Raw genomic sequence first — 14,375 nt, forward strand, 5'->3', positions numbered from 1 at the left:
CTGCTGTGATTTGTTGTCTACTTTTGTAATTAAAGGAAATGCTAAGTTTCAGTTACAAGTTAGTGGAAATAAAGAATATATTTTCCCCCATCCAAGTTCATTCACCTCTTTTAGCTCCTAAGGGAATGATGGCTCTGGGTGGGGCCATTTGAAGTGATAGTCTTGGGTGGAATGTCAACACCCTCACAACATTGCTTTTGTGTGGCAAGGCACCAGTCTTCTCTACTGCCAAGGCTGTAGTTTTGCAGCTATCACTCAGTTACTTAAGTTTGCTACTTCAGAAGCACTTGGTGGTTTTTTTTTCAACCATGTAGGGCTTTAAATTATAGGAATTTTAGCTTGAATTGCAGGCCATAGGCAGGGAGTACCTCCCTTAGCAAACCTGCATTTTCTCTGCTTGCAACTTAATTGAAGTTTATTTGCCTTTTAGGACTTTGTTTTAAGCGGCTAGAAGGAGCCAACACATGCCAATATTCTCAATTTTTCCTATAGTATTTCTCTCCTTGCTCTATAGCCTCAGTTGGCATATGGTTTGTTTTCCAGTTACAGTAGGTGACAATTTGACCAAATCCTTTGTCACTCTTGAATAAGTGTAACAAGCTTTCCATCCTGCAGTATTAGAGTTCTTAATGTTTACCTCATCAACTCCTCTAAGAGAGTGTCTTATTTTAGGTCCTGTTACTTGTATCACCTTACTTCCATGTCCCACATTCCATGTTTGTTAGGAATTGCATTCACCTGCTGGTAGAGATCTTTTTATAGTAGTTAAACACATAAAAAGTCTGGAAGGTAGGCAGTTCAGGGCTGGGGTGGCAGCTTCACAATTGCTTCACCAAAAAAATCAGGGACCCAGATCCTTTCTCTCTGCTCCCATGTCCTCAGTGTATGGCTTCCATTCTCAAAGGTCACCTTATGGTCCAAGATGACTGTTGGAGCAATAGCTATTGTATCCACATTCCAGAGAGCAGGAAGGGCAAAAGGCATAATACCATCCAGAATAAAATTGGGGTTGTATTCCTAAGGAAGAAGGCCAGAACAGGTATGAAGTGGCAGTTAGTGGTCTCTGCCATAGACCTTGCTTCTGGCTGCCGAGATGCAGTAACAGGAATTATGTTTTTTATATATGAATATTATGTTTAAATATATGTATTTTTTGACCCCCTGAGATGTGTGTGATCAGAATTACTGCTGTGGTAATTACAAGGATTTCTTTTGAGTTCTCAGTTGCTCAGTTTTTCACATGCCAAGTGTTAAGACAAAATGCCAAGTGCTAGGAAGGGAGGGAGAGGATTCAGGAATATCTAGGTCACATCATCATTACCTTCATTATTCTTACTTTATTTTCCTTGATGTCTTCGTCTTACCTCCATTTAGGAAAGCCAACAATATCTCTACCCATTTCCTACCTTTTTATCCTGTTGAAAATTTTCTGTGTAAGCCTTGGCTACTCCTCAGTTGTTAGGGAAGTTACAGAGGGAAGCCAGGCAATGTGCTAAAGTAGCTAAAATGCATATTTGGGATTGTATCAGTGGCAGAATTTCATTAAGTGAGGTCAGAACCCCCTCCCTCCTCTTATGTCATAAATTAGTGTGGAGTTGTTATATCTGGATGCTCTTTACCTTTTCATTGTATGCAGAAAAAATTCCTTATTCTTTTAAGCAATAGATACCATCATAGATTTAAGAACTTCAGACATAATTTTTTCATGCCTTGGTTTATCCCACAAGTAACATTATCTTCTTATCTTTGGCTTCCATCTTCCCATTTTTCTCTACTTTTCCAGTAGAACTCTCTGTTCCTGTGTAGTACTAACTTGTCAGTCTGTGCTGAGTCATGCTTTTTTCCAGTTCATAAAGGACTTCTATCCTGTGGTTATCCTTACCTCATACTATTGAGTCCTCTTTCACCTCTTCCTTTTAGCTTTTAAATGGGTTTGGTCTTGTTTGCTTGGGGAGCAGCACACCCACACCTTCATTGGCTAGTCACTGTTTCAATCATTTAACCACCATTTATTGACCCTTTACCTACTGTGCTCCTAGGCATTGTGGGAACAGAAAAGAATAAGAAAGTTCCTTCTTCTAAGGAGCTCATGGCCTCATGGGAGAGAGGTAGATAAAGGTAATTTAATTCTGTGTAAGTTCTGTGATAGAAGTATTTATAGTCAATGGGGGTAGGATCTAGTTCAATTTAGGAGATGGAGGATGGGAAGAGTGGATTGATCAGGCTTTCTGGAGGGGGAGGTGTTTGGTTTGAGTCTTGATGAAAAAATAGAAGCCAGCTAGACAGAGTGGGAAGGAAAAGGCATTCCAGAAAGGAAGACTCATTCCTTATCCAAATACTGTGTTATTTTTCAGATAATGTGTACCTGGCATGGTGTTGGGTAGCATCTGAAGTACTAGTGTACGGTCACTATCCTCAATGGGGAGGTGGGGGAAAAGGGAGTGAGGGTAGAAAGCTTATGTTCCAGTTATACATGTGAAACAGCATGGTAAAGCCAAACTGAGGTTATAATTGCTCTAGGAATTAATAGAGAAGGATTAATAAAAGGTTAATGAAGCTAAAGTAGTTGAAAATGAGGCATTCAGATTTAGTATAATATGAGAAGGGGAACCATTTAAAGTTTTTGGGCACAGTGACATGAAAACATTGCTGGCATTTCTCTTGGAGTATATACATGTACTCTGGAGGTGATTAGCAGGGAGGAGTGGTGAGAAATCAGAGCCTAGGAGGCCAGCTAGGAAGCTTTTGGAATGAGGTGAGGTAATGAGGGCCTGACATTTCTTAACCAGATTTCCATAACCAGATTCCTCAGAGCCTCCCATGCTGTTTTTAAATCTGCCACCATCTGTTCTCTTATACAAGTGGACTTCTGTCATCACCATTCCACTAAGAGGTTTCTTTCTAAAGTTACTTGAAGATCTGGTCAAATCTAATGGTCACTTTTTGTGTTCTTTGTGGAGAACCACTGCAATAACCAGCCTAAGCAGCAACAAGAGAGGCACTTTTTACCTCACTACCAAGAATATGTAAAATATAACAAATTGCAAAGAAAACAGCAGCCCCGCTTTTTCAGATTTTAAATTTGAGAAAGATTTTTATACTCTACTTCAATGAATAATTCTTACTCATGATGCCTTTGATGGCTAGGCACCAAATTCTTTCCAGCCTATTTAGATCTTAACTTTCTTTAAGTCTTAGCTGAAGTTCTTCCTTCTCTACCTCTTAAGGCTGCAGCCCATGTTGTCCTCCACCTTTTTCTGAGCCATTGCAGCACCCAGAGCTCTTTTCCAGCTCTTTCTTGTGTTTGACCTTCCTAATTGGAGTACAGGTTTCTAGAGGACAGAAATTTTTATCATACTTGCTGTGTGTATAAGATTTTACTCTAGGATAGCCTTGTACACGTGTGTAATTATAAATTCTTGTTTATTTTTATAACAGTATTAAGTACCTACTTAGTGTGTGTTCATGTTATATTACTGAGACTCTCCTAAAGTCTCAGTTAGTGGCACTGGGGGAAGGAAACAGAAGTTAAAGATGGTTCTCAACAGGGAGCATCTGCTGTATCAGTTATATTCCAATTTGGAATGTACTTTTACATTTTCTTTGAAAATGTATGTGACTGGCTGCTTTGGGAATTTGAACAGAATAAAGCTACTCAGTGGAGACTTAATTGAGGCAAATAGGATGATAGCATGGTATAATAATAGCCAATGTTCATAGAATAAAATGTGAATAATAATAGCAGCAACTACTGTTATCACCACTACCAGTAGCTAACATTTATTGAGTCTTTACTATTTGCCAGTGGCTGTTCTGAGTACTTTATATCAGTGAGAGGTAGGTACTATTATTTTAATTTTACAGGTAAGGTATGGTAGAAAAACTGCTGGATTGGGCATCAGGAGATCTGAGCTCTGGTTTTAGTTCCGCTGTTAACTATTTGTGTGAATTTGGACAAGTCTTTAACTTCAGTAGACCTTAGTTTTTCATCTTTAGATTGGAGGCTTTGTTCTCTAATCTCTAGGATACTTTGCCCACTCTTTGACATTCTGTGATCTCTAAATTATCTTGGCTTCTTATTCCACAAGTTTCTGTCACTTATTTCATGATGGGAACAAGCATTTCTGGCTGAGATTGTAGAGCAAGGTGCTGTATAGAGGAATTTAAAGTTCAGGTTTCAGAGGAATGCATACAGCAGAGATGGGGAGGGAAAATGAAAAATGTAAAACTGTTAATCAAAATATTGGAAAATATTCTATCTGCATTGCCAGTAGTTAATATTCTACTGGCAATGCAGATAGAATCCTCGTGGCTAGCTCTTGATTTATAATTGCTATTGCTTAATCTTATTTACTTTATGGTTCATTAGTACCCTCCCAAGATACTCCTAGAGTAATATTATTAACTAATACTTATTGAATGTTTCTTCTATGCATAAGTTATCCCATTTATTTCTCAAAGTAATATTTCAACCGTAGGTACTATTATTGTTTCATTTTACAGATGAGATGGGGTTTAGAGATAGTAACACTTTCATAGTCTCACAGATAGTAACTGGTAGCATAAGTACTTGAATTCTGATCTGCCTGACTCCAGAGCCTGTGTTTTTTATTAATTCTACATTGCCTCCCAGAAGTTCAGATCCTAAGCACATACTCCAGGTTGCTTTTTGCCTGCAGCCATTTGGAATGAAGGGTATATATGGGATTCTTAGCCACAATTTTTTTCTTTTTACTGAGATACTTTAAGTTTCTTATTTTGTTTTCTTTTTCCCTTTATTTTTATATCACTTAGAAGCCTTTCATTCCTCTCTGCTTTGTTGTCAGGCTCACTTTTCCTGCTTCTTTGATCCCAGGATAGGAAAGTTTGTACCTTTTGTTGAAAGTTTGCCATTCCAGTGTGAGGTGTCAATCTTTGTTTCTATATTTTTATCTTCCATTCTTAGAGCGGCTTCCTTCTTTCTCCAGAATATGTGTTAACCTGGCAGATGTTGTTTTTTCTTTTTTCTTTCTTTGGGTGATAATGGTTTGAATTTTTCAGCCTTGGAGAGAAATAGATTACAGAATCCAGATCACTGGATGTTTTTGTAAGCCTGTCGTTGAGTTTTTAATGTTTCTTTTCTTGCTGTCCATTTATGTGATTTTATCTCATATCCTACACTCCCAGATCTTTAGTTTTCTTAAGCTTGTTCTTTGACTTTTTTTTTTTTTAAACTTCCTGGCACTGCCTGTTCTCCTTTTCTCTAGTTCATCAGTGTCCTTGAGTTTGCATTTCTTTTTTCAGTCAACTCCCCCAGCTAGCTCGTCTCCTTGCTATTCTTGTCTACCCTGCTTTACTCTTCCTATCTCCCACCTGCTCAACTTTACCTTCTTTCCTCCATGTAAATTCCTCAGTTACTTTTCTGACCTCTTGCCTACACTTTAACTTTGGTATTCTTTTGTATGATTTCCCTAAAATTTGTGTAAAAGAAATGCCAGATATACAATCTTAAGTTTTAAAAGGGCCTGCAGTGTTGGTGAGTAAAGAGCTGGACTGCAGACAGATTTATTCATGCTATGATCCTGTCTCCCTGTTTAAAGTGACAGATAGTCTTTTTAAGAAAACTGGCCTCAGAATCACTTTGTGTGTATGTATTGTTCTATCTCTTAAACAGTTTAAAACCAAATTTGTTGTGTTTGGAGAGGAAGAAATTAAGAAAAAAGATTGGAAATGTTGATCCCTTAAATATTTGGTTTGGTCATTAATATACTCAATCTTTTTCCTCCAGATTTAACTCAGGCTTTCCCTCACTTTGGAACTCCTAGATTTGTGAATATTGGATATTTTGAGAAGCGGGGGTTCTTTCCTTGATATTGACTAAGGAGTCTATTTACCTTCAGGATGACATCTGAACTGGAGAGCAGCCTAACATCTATGGACTGGTTACCACAGCTCACCATGAGAGCAGCCATCCAAAAATCTGATGCTACACAAAATGCACATGGAACAGGAATTTCCAAGAAGAATACACTTCTTGACCCAAATACAACCCTGGACCAGGAAGAAGTCCAACAGCACAAAGATGGGAAGCCTCCATACAGTTATGCCAGCCTCATTACATTTGCAATTAATAGCTCACCCAAAAAGAAAATGACTCTAAGTGAGATTTATCAGTGGATTTGTGATAACTTCCCATATTATAGAGAGGCTGGCAGTGGATGGAAGGTAAGGATTTTATTTAAATTTTTATTTTTATGCTGTAAACAATAACAATACTGGCTTTTATTGAAGATAAAGCTTTGTGGAGGCTTATATAATTAAAGATGAAATTCTGATTACTAGTCATTTTTAGGGTTAAAAAAGGAAATTAAATGTTTTAATTTAGATGAATAACTTTATTTTGGGTAGAATATTAATTTGTTAGAGCTTTCTTATATTAGAAGACTGACATAGCATAAGGTATTGGAGCAGAGATAATGTAGCATTCACTAGAAAACAATACCCACAGTTCAGTTAAGTTGATAGTGTGTCTGAGGTTTAAAAAAAAAATAGCATAGTATTGCAACTAGTACTGTTTTTATCATCAAAGATTTTTTAAAAAAACTCTATTTTGAAAGAATTCTAGATTTATAGCAGAGTTTTGTAAGTAGTACAAAGGGTTCCCATATATCCTTCAACCAATTCCTCTTTTTTAACACCTTATATAACCATAGTACCATTATCAAAACTAAGAAATTAATACTTTTGACTAAGCAGTACTGTTAGCTACTAAGTAAATTACAGACTTCGTTCAGATTTCACCAGTTTTTCCCACTAATGTTTTTTTTATGTTCCAGGATTCAATTCAGGATCTAATCTAGGATCCCACATTACATTTAGCTGTCATTTGTTATGTCTCCTTAGTCTTCTCCAATCTGTAACAGTCCCTCAATCTTTTCTTGTCTTTTATGACCTTGACACTTTTGAAGAGTACTTGTCAGGTATTTTGTAGAATGTTCCTCAGTTTGGATATGTCTGATATTTTCTCAGTTAGATTGAGGTAATGCATTTTGGGGAAGAATAATGCAGAGGTGATGTGCCCTTCTCTGTCTATCAGTCATATCAGGGGGAACTTGATGTCAGTATGTCTTATTACTGGTAATGTTCACCATGGTTCTTTGGTTAAGGTGGTGTCTGCGAGGTTTCTCCACTATAAAATTACTATTTATCACTTTGTAAATTATGAAATGTTTTGGAGGAGATACTTTGACAGCATGCAGTACCCTGTTTTTCTTAAATTTTTGTTCATTAATTTTAGTGTTCGTTGGTAGATCATTACAGCAGTTTTTATTGTTTTCTAGTGGTGGTTTTCTTTTTTCCTTTATTCCTTCTATATTAATTGGGATCCTTCCCAATTAATATGGAAGCCTTGTCCCTTCCTCCCCTTTTATTTATTTATTCAATCGTATATTTGTAATAGTATGCAGTCATGGATATTTATTTTATTTTTTGTGCTGTCGTTATTTGTTGCTCAGATTTTTGCTGCTTTTGCATTGGGAGCTCTTACAGGTTGGCTCCTGTGCCCTTTGATACGGTAGAGTTCTTTTGTTTATTTACCACTTCTTAACTTTCTGGCACCACAAGATGTTCCAGGCTCATCTCGTACCTTTCCTGCCTCAGCTCTAGAATCAGCTACTTCTTAAAGAAGGCTTAGCTCCTCATCGAAGCTTTTTGAGGAACCTTCAGATTAGTTACCTACCTAATCTATGTTATATGACAAATAATTCAGTTTTCTTTTGTATCTGCACATTTTACATTCATATTCTTATGTAGGAGTTATCCAGTTGTGTGCAGTGTGGGGTGTGTGTATTTGTGTGTGTGCATGTGGAAGAAGGGGACTTACAGGGCTTTAGGTCTGCCATCAGCTGGTAGTTCCACTTGTTTCTCTTAAGCTTTCATGTCTCAACACCTTTGTCTTTTTTGTTTGGATATACTTATTAAAGGCATTTACTGAATTACTCTGCACCCGTGATGTGTGCTGTATATCATGCCAGATAATCAAGTACCTTATGGGAAGGGATTTTTTTTGTATCTTTTCCTCTATTCCATGCACTAGCACAGTACTTCCATTTAGTAAGCCTCAGTAAATGCAGCTTGAATGAAGGCCAGAATCCTGGTCCCAGCTTTCTTTCCTAGCTTTAATTTTTGCTAGTTCCCTCTCATGTACTGTTTCTTCTACATATTCCAGCCTATTAGTTGTCCTAGAAATAAATATTTTGATTTTTCTTGCTTTTGTTTTTCTCTTACTTGTCCTTGGACTTTCTCTTGCCCTTTGTCCAGTTGGCATTATTCTGTTTATTCTTTAAGCTCATATGTAATCTCTCTTTTCCCTGTAGAATTAATCTTTTGTGTTTCCATATGTTTTATTAATAACTCTATTATAGAACTTACAGATCTTTGTTCAGGGATCTTGTTTCATCTAAGTCCACCTTGAGAGTGCCAGATTCAGTCTGCTGGATTTCTTGCTGCTGGCCACCCCAAGTTATGGTCTGAAACTGGTTTAGAAGTAGTGATACAGTTTCATCTGGAAGATACATGGTTTGGATGTAGTGAAGAAGGAAGGATGGAAAGCGAAAAATGGGAATAGGTTGAGAAGGATAATGTTGCTTTTTAGAACTAAAAGATACGCCAGGGAGATTATCTGGTCCAGTCTGTTGCTTTAGGCAGACCTTGAATATTCCTGAGGATTGCGGTTTCATAATTATTCTTTTAAAAAAGTTTCTTCCACCCAATTTCAGTAGCCTAGAACTTGCCATGATTACTTTAAATTTTATTTTTGTAAACATAGAAATATTTTGAACATCTCACATGGAGACAAATGGAAAGTGGTTTATCTTCTCCTTTGCTCAGGTCCTATCTCTGTTTTCATGTTTTAGTTCCCATTCACTGTCCTAAGATTGGTTTAGCATTACTTGTACAACTTGCTGCTTACTGTTTCTCCTTCAGGTATGGAAGGGATGGGTTAGGTGAAAATGGAAGGTCATATAGAACTTGTGAAATTAGCTTGTGTTGTTTGAAGAGAGGATGGAAGAAAGATCCTAAAGCAGTTGTCAACCACCTTTCCAGAAATGTAGAGCCAACTAAAGTCACCCAGAGGAGAAAATGTTGTCGTGGTCGCTTAAAAGGATTCAAATAGAATTTTAATATTTAGATGAACTCCCTTTCATTTTGTGCCAGGGCATTGAAGGGAGATTACATATTAAAAACAATTCTTTGAATAGTCCATAAGAGTTATAAAAACTCTTTGAATTTCCATAATTGAATGATTTTGTAATCTGAACTAGAGGAAAAGGAATTTTTTTTATGCTGTTCACCTTACTAAAGAAAATTAACCTATTAAGTTATTGGAATTTAGAGTAGTAAAAAGAAAAATATAAAAGAGTGTGGTATGGGCATGTGGGGGTGTATTCTACTTTTCTATGTGAAGAAAAAAGAGAAATAAGAATATATTATGTGTTTGCTTATTGTTGTAAAAAGAAAGTTAGGAATAATAAACTAGAAATATAGTAAACATAGTTACCTATAGGGATGGACGGAACTGAGGTAGAAGAGATAAGGAAGGGAATAAGATTGTGAGTGTACCTTTTTATATAGTTTTGAGTTTTGAAACATCTAAGTGTTTTACACATCCAAAAAAATATAAGGGAATCAAAAAGGATGAAAAAAGAAAACCTTAAAACTGAATATAAGTAGAAATAAATAAGCCTTATATCAAATGTATAACATAATCGCACAGAAAAATTCAAGAAGTTTTGAAAAGAGCATACCAAGGTTGAAAAGAATTACAAAAGAATCATGGACTTCATTTAGTAGATTTGTCTTTGGTAGTGGTAATTTGCTAGAGGCAGTCTGTACCTTGTGTGACCACAAGAAAAGAAGTTGGGAGTTGGGAGCAATTCTGAAACAATCTTATGTGCATGGTAGGATAGAACAAATGAGTACGTATATTAGTGTTTTGGGGAGTCAGGGCTCTCACAGTGGGAGAAGAGAAGTAAAGGTGGGAATGTGGTGGTTGATTTGAATGAGAGATGCCAGTTTAAACTCAAGTGAAAATAAAAATCAGTGAGAGTGCTTTTAAATTCAGATTCCTGGGTCACAACTCCAGAGATTTTGAATTAGTCATCTTAGAACCTAGGAATCTGCATTAAAATTCATCTCAAGTGATTCTGGTGTAAGTAGACTGTACTTTTGAGAAACTACTTTTGAAGCTGGGTTTTCAAGGCCAAGCAATATACCATTATCAGTTATTTAACCCGGGCCATTTTCCTCCAGCTTACTCTCTGCCATCCTAGTTATCTCTACCTCTGCTCTCCCAACTTCTTTTCTTAGGGTTGTTAGAGGTAGTGTCTCCCCAAGTTGTGAGGTCTGAAGTCATCTCTTTTCTTCATTGTGTGTTGTAAATACATGTGTTGGCTCTCATATCTCTCCAGGTGTTTTTATTTTCTAAATATGCTTTTGGCATTTTTTCCAACAGATTTGTGATTCCCATATGAAAAGCATTATATTCTAGGTTCTGAGTTGGTAGACAAGATCCCTACCCTTATCGAGCCTACTTATATTTTGATATAGAATACAGTATGGAGGAGGAAGACCATTAAACAAATAACTGTGTGGTGAGAAATCCACACTTGGCCTAAGCTAATAATTTATGAAAGTCAGAAAGGACTTCCTTAAAGAACTAATGTTTAAACCAAGAATGAATTGAAAGTTAAGTAGACTCAGTTGGGTGAAAGGGATGGAGGAAGGCTGGCAGCAGTAACTTTTGCAGGGGGAGCAATAAATAGAAAGCCTAGAGGTGAGAGAGACCATTGGAGGGGGTTAGTATAGAGAGTATGACAGCAGGATAGGGTGAGATTATGAAGAGTCTTGTGGAGGCTTTAAGGATTTTAGGTTTTATCCTAAGTGCAATGAGAAGTTACTGAAAGGTTTTAATTGAAACAGTAATGTCAGATTTGCCTTGTGAAGAGGTAACTGCCTGTTGGGTAGAGAATGGTGGAGGAGGGGTAAAGAGAGGAAGGTAGAGGGTGGACACCAGTTAGGAAGCTGTTGTACTAGTTTTGGTGAGACTGGTGTCCTGGACTGAGGTAGTAACAGAAGAGATGGATAAAGTAGGTAGATTGAAGGTAGACCTACAAGATTTGGTGACAGATTTGTTTTAGATGGTGAGAAGGAGGGAGGAGTTAAGGAGGTCTTACAGGTTTCTGATTGGAACAGTTATATGAATAACTGTCTTTAAATAGAGAAGGGAAAACTGGCAGAAGACCACACTGAGAATAAAGATTGAGTTTAGTTTTAAACATGTTGAGTTGGAGGTGTTTCTGGAGATGTCTAGTAGATTGTTGAAAATATGTGTTAACTCAGGAGAAAGGTCACAGATGGTTATTGAAGCCATGGCTGTAGATGAGATTGCCTAGGCAGCAAATGTAGAAGTGAAAAAAGGACAGTGTCAGAGTCTTGAAGATTTCCAGCTTTTAAGCTTTTTGTAGAGGAGGAAGATCTAAGTAGAGATGTGTTCTTCCACTGTGAAGCCATTTAGAAAACATGACCATTTTGATTTCTTCTTCTGACCATCTTGATTTTGTTTTTTTCCCATCTTGAACTTTTTAGATGGGTAATTTTTCTGATTAGTTCCTTCTTTTCCTTGTCTTCTTTTGGATTTGGAGTATTGTTTATGATTTCATTTTATCTTCACTATTATTTTATTAGTTATACCTCTTCCTAAATTTTGTTTTAAGATGTGATTACTCTAGGGTTTACCACCCACCTCTTTAACTTATCCCACCCTACCTTCATTATACCATTTTTTGTATAGTGTAAGAACTTTATAAACCTTATACAGTTGACCCTTGAACAACCCGAGGACTAAGGGGGCACTAACCCCTGCACAGTCGAATGTATAACTTTACAATTGGCCCCCCATATCCATGGTTCCTCATCTGTGGATTCAGCCAACCTTGGATTGTATAGTACTGTAGTATGTATTTATTGGAAAAGTCCGCATATAAGTGGACCCATATAATTCAAACCCGTGTTGTTCATGGGTCAGCTGTACTTCTAATTCCCCTGAGCCAACCTTTGTGTTATTGTTATTGTACATTTTACTTTTACATGTTATAAATCTCATAAATAATTGTTATATTTGCTTTAGACAGTTATCTTTTAAAGGCATTACAGATAAGAAAAAGTGATTTTTAAAATTTGCTTTCATTTTCACAGTTTCTGGAACTCTTTATTTCTTTTTGTAGATCCAGGTTTCCATTTGGTATCATACTTCTGCCTGAAGAACTTCCTTCCAATATTGCCAGCCAACTGGCGGTACAAGAAATGACTTCTTTCAGCTTTTGTTTGTCTAGAAGTCTTTATTTTGCCTTCATTTTTGAGAGATATTTTTACTGCATATAGAATTGACTTTTTTTTTCTCTTAGTGTTTTAAAGATGTCACTTTGTTGTCTTCTAACTTGCATGGTTTTTGAGACATCACTGTAATTCTAATCTTTATTTCTCTGTACATAATCTTTCTTTTTTTCTCTTGCTGCCCTTCAAGATATTCTCTTCATTTTGATTTTCAGCTTTTGGACTATAATGAATATAGTTGTGTGGATTTTTAATTCCTTCTGCTTGGTGTTCTCTGAAATTCTTGCATCTGTGGTTTGATGTCCTGCATTACTTTTGGATGATTCTTGTCTGTTACATCTTCAAATTTTTCTTCTACCCTATTCTTTTCCATTTCTCCTTCTGGGACTCTAATTACATGTATTGTTCCACAGTTCTTGGATGATCTTTTTTTTTTTTTGTATCTGTGTATATGTGCATGCCTACGTGCATGTGTGTTATTTTGGATAATTTCTATTGATCTAGCCTCAAGATAACCTGAGCCTTTCCCTAATTGGGTCCAGTCTACTGATGAACCATCTAGGGAATCCTTTATCTTTTATCATGTTTTTTATTTCTATCATTGACATTTGACTCTTTCTTATAGCTTACACATCTCTGTTGAAATTCCCCATCTCTTTATGCAAGTTGTGCACTTTTTTCTACTTGGTGCCTGAACATATTAGTCATAGCTTTTTAAAAGTTCTTGTCTGATAGCGTCATCTCTCAGTTGGGTTTTGTTGATTACTGTATCTCTTGATAATGGGCTTTTTTCTTTTTTCTTGCTTTTCCATGTGTCTTGCAGTTTTTGATTGAGTTCCAGCTACATGTGTAGAAGAATGGTAGAGATAGAAGTAAATGCTATTTGTACCTGTAAATGGACAAGCATCTTTTTTCACAGGCCATTTGTGTGGGGAGTCGAATTACACTCATCAGTAGTTGAGCTGGATTTGGGTTTTGTTGTTGGTACCTTTGCCTTTAGTATACCACAGACTTTACATTCCTCCTGCAGTAGACTCTTGTTACCTTGTGCTTGGAGTGGGAGGCTTGGGTGCTGTAGGGTTTTCTCAGTTTTCCTGTTTTCTCTTTAGGTTTAGTTGTCTCTGCCCACCTTGCTACAGATAGGGGTCTCTGTCCATGCTCCTGCCCCTCCTCTCTCTGAAGGTTGTCACTACTTGTTATTCACTGCTGGGCTTGTGGTAGGGGCTGGTGTTTTTTTTTTTTTGGTGGGGGGTGGGGTGTCTTGATCCAGCCTTAGTCTTATTCAGGCCGTTGGACTTGGGGGTGGGGCTTTTTCAGTGTTTTTTTTTTCCCTCAGCCAGGTTAGTTATCCTTGCTTATCCAGTTACCTTTGCGTGGGAGTTTCCTGTCCCTTTCCCAGCTACAGTCACCCTCCACCTCAGCATGGTGTATTGGTGTAGGATACTGGCCCCTGGGTAGTTTCTGACACTTGTCTCATAGGTAAAAGGATTTTGCTTCCTCCATCAGCAGGTCTTTGCCTGTATCCTGGGAAGGTGTTTCCTATCCCTCCCTAGAGGCAGAAGGGCTTTGTTTCCATTCTTTCCTCAGAAGTAATCTTTGCCAGAGCCCTGTGGGTGGGAAGTTTTGTTACCCCTACCTCAAACTTAAGTTTTTTGCTTTGTAAGATCTGTAGAAGGTGGTGTGGCTTTTTTCCCCCTCGTGGCCATCAGTTACCTCCTTCCTGCTTATGCCACAAAGGAGACTTTCTCTGTTTTCCTTTCCTGCCCCCAATCTTTCTTGTGAGCATACGGTGAAGGTCCAAGAGCTTCTTCTGAGCTTGAGAGTGAGTGGAAATTTCCCTTGTGTCTGGGATCCTTGCTACTTTAAACTGATACCATGCTTGGCCTTTCAAATTTTAGCTAATTTCTTGGGTGCTTGGATGGTGGCCATCTCTTTCTCCCATATTCTGCCAAAAAGTGAGACAGTTTGTCCCCTTTCTCCTTGAATGGGCTTATCCCTCTTAG

The 14,375-nt window shown here is 37.4% G+C and overlaps 1 protein-coding gene and 1 long non-coding RNA gene across 7 annotated transcripts in view; one reads left to right on the top strand and one right to left on the bottom strand.

Annotated features, from left to right (window-relative positions):
• Nucleotides 1–14,375, bottom strand: part of LOC125961419 (uncharacterized) — a 208,657-nt gene that overhangs the window by 76,355 nt on the left and 117,927 nt on the right. The gene's annotated exons all lie outside the window — the stretch shown is intronic.
• The window catches only part of FOXJ3 (forkhead box J3), a 130,821-nt gene that overhangs the window by 33,395 nt on the left and 83,051 nt on the right, over nt 1–14,375 (top strand). For 5 of the 6 annotated variants that reach the window (XM_012531833.3, XM_033421976.2, XM_033421975.2 and 2 more), the window contains exon 3: nt 5,880–6,204. The exons of the other annotated variant lie outside the window; for it this stretch is intronic. In XM_012531833.3, coding sequence (XP_012387287.2) covers nt 5,880–6,204 — 325 coding nt within the window. The remainder of the gene's footprint in view (nt 1–5,879; nt 6,205–14,375) is intronic. 6 annotated transcript variants of the gene reach the window in all.

The sequence above is a fragment of the Orcinus orca genome, chromosome 1 (genome assembly GCF_937001465.1).
Source record: "Orcinus orca chromosome 1, mOrcOrc1.1, whole genome shotgun sequence".
NCBI lineage: Eukaryota > Metazoa > Chordata > Mammalia > Artiodactyla > Delphinidae > Orcinus > Orcinus orca.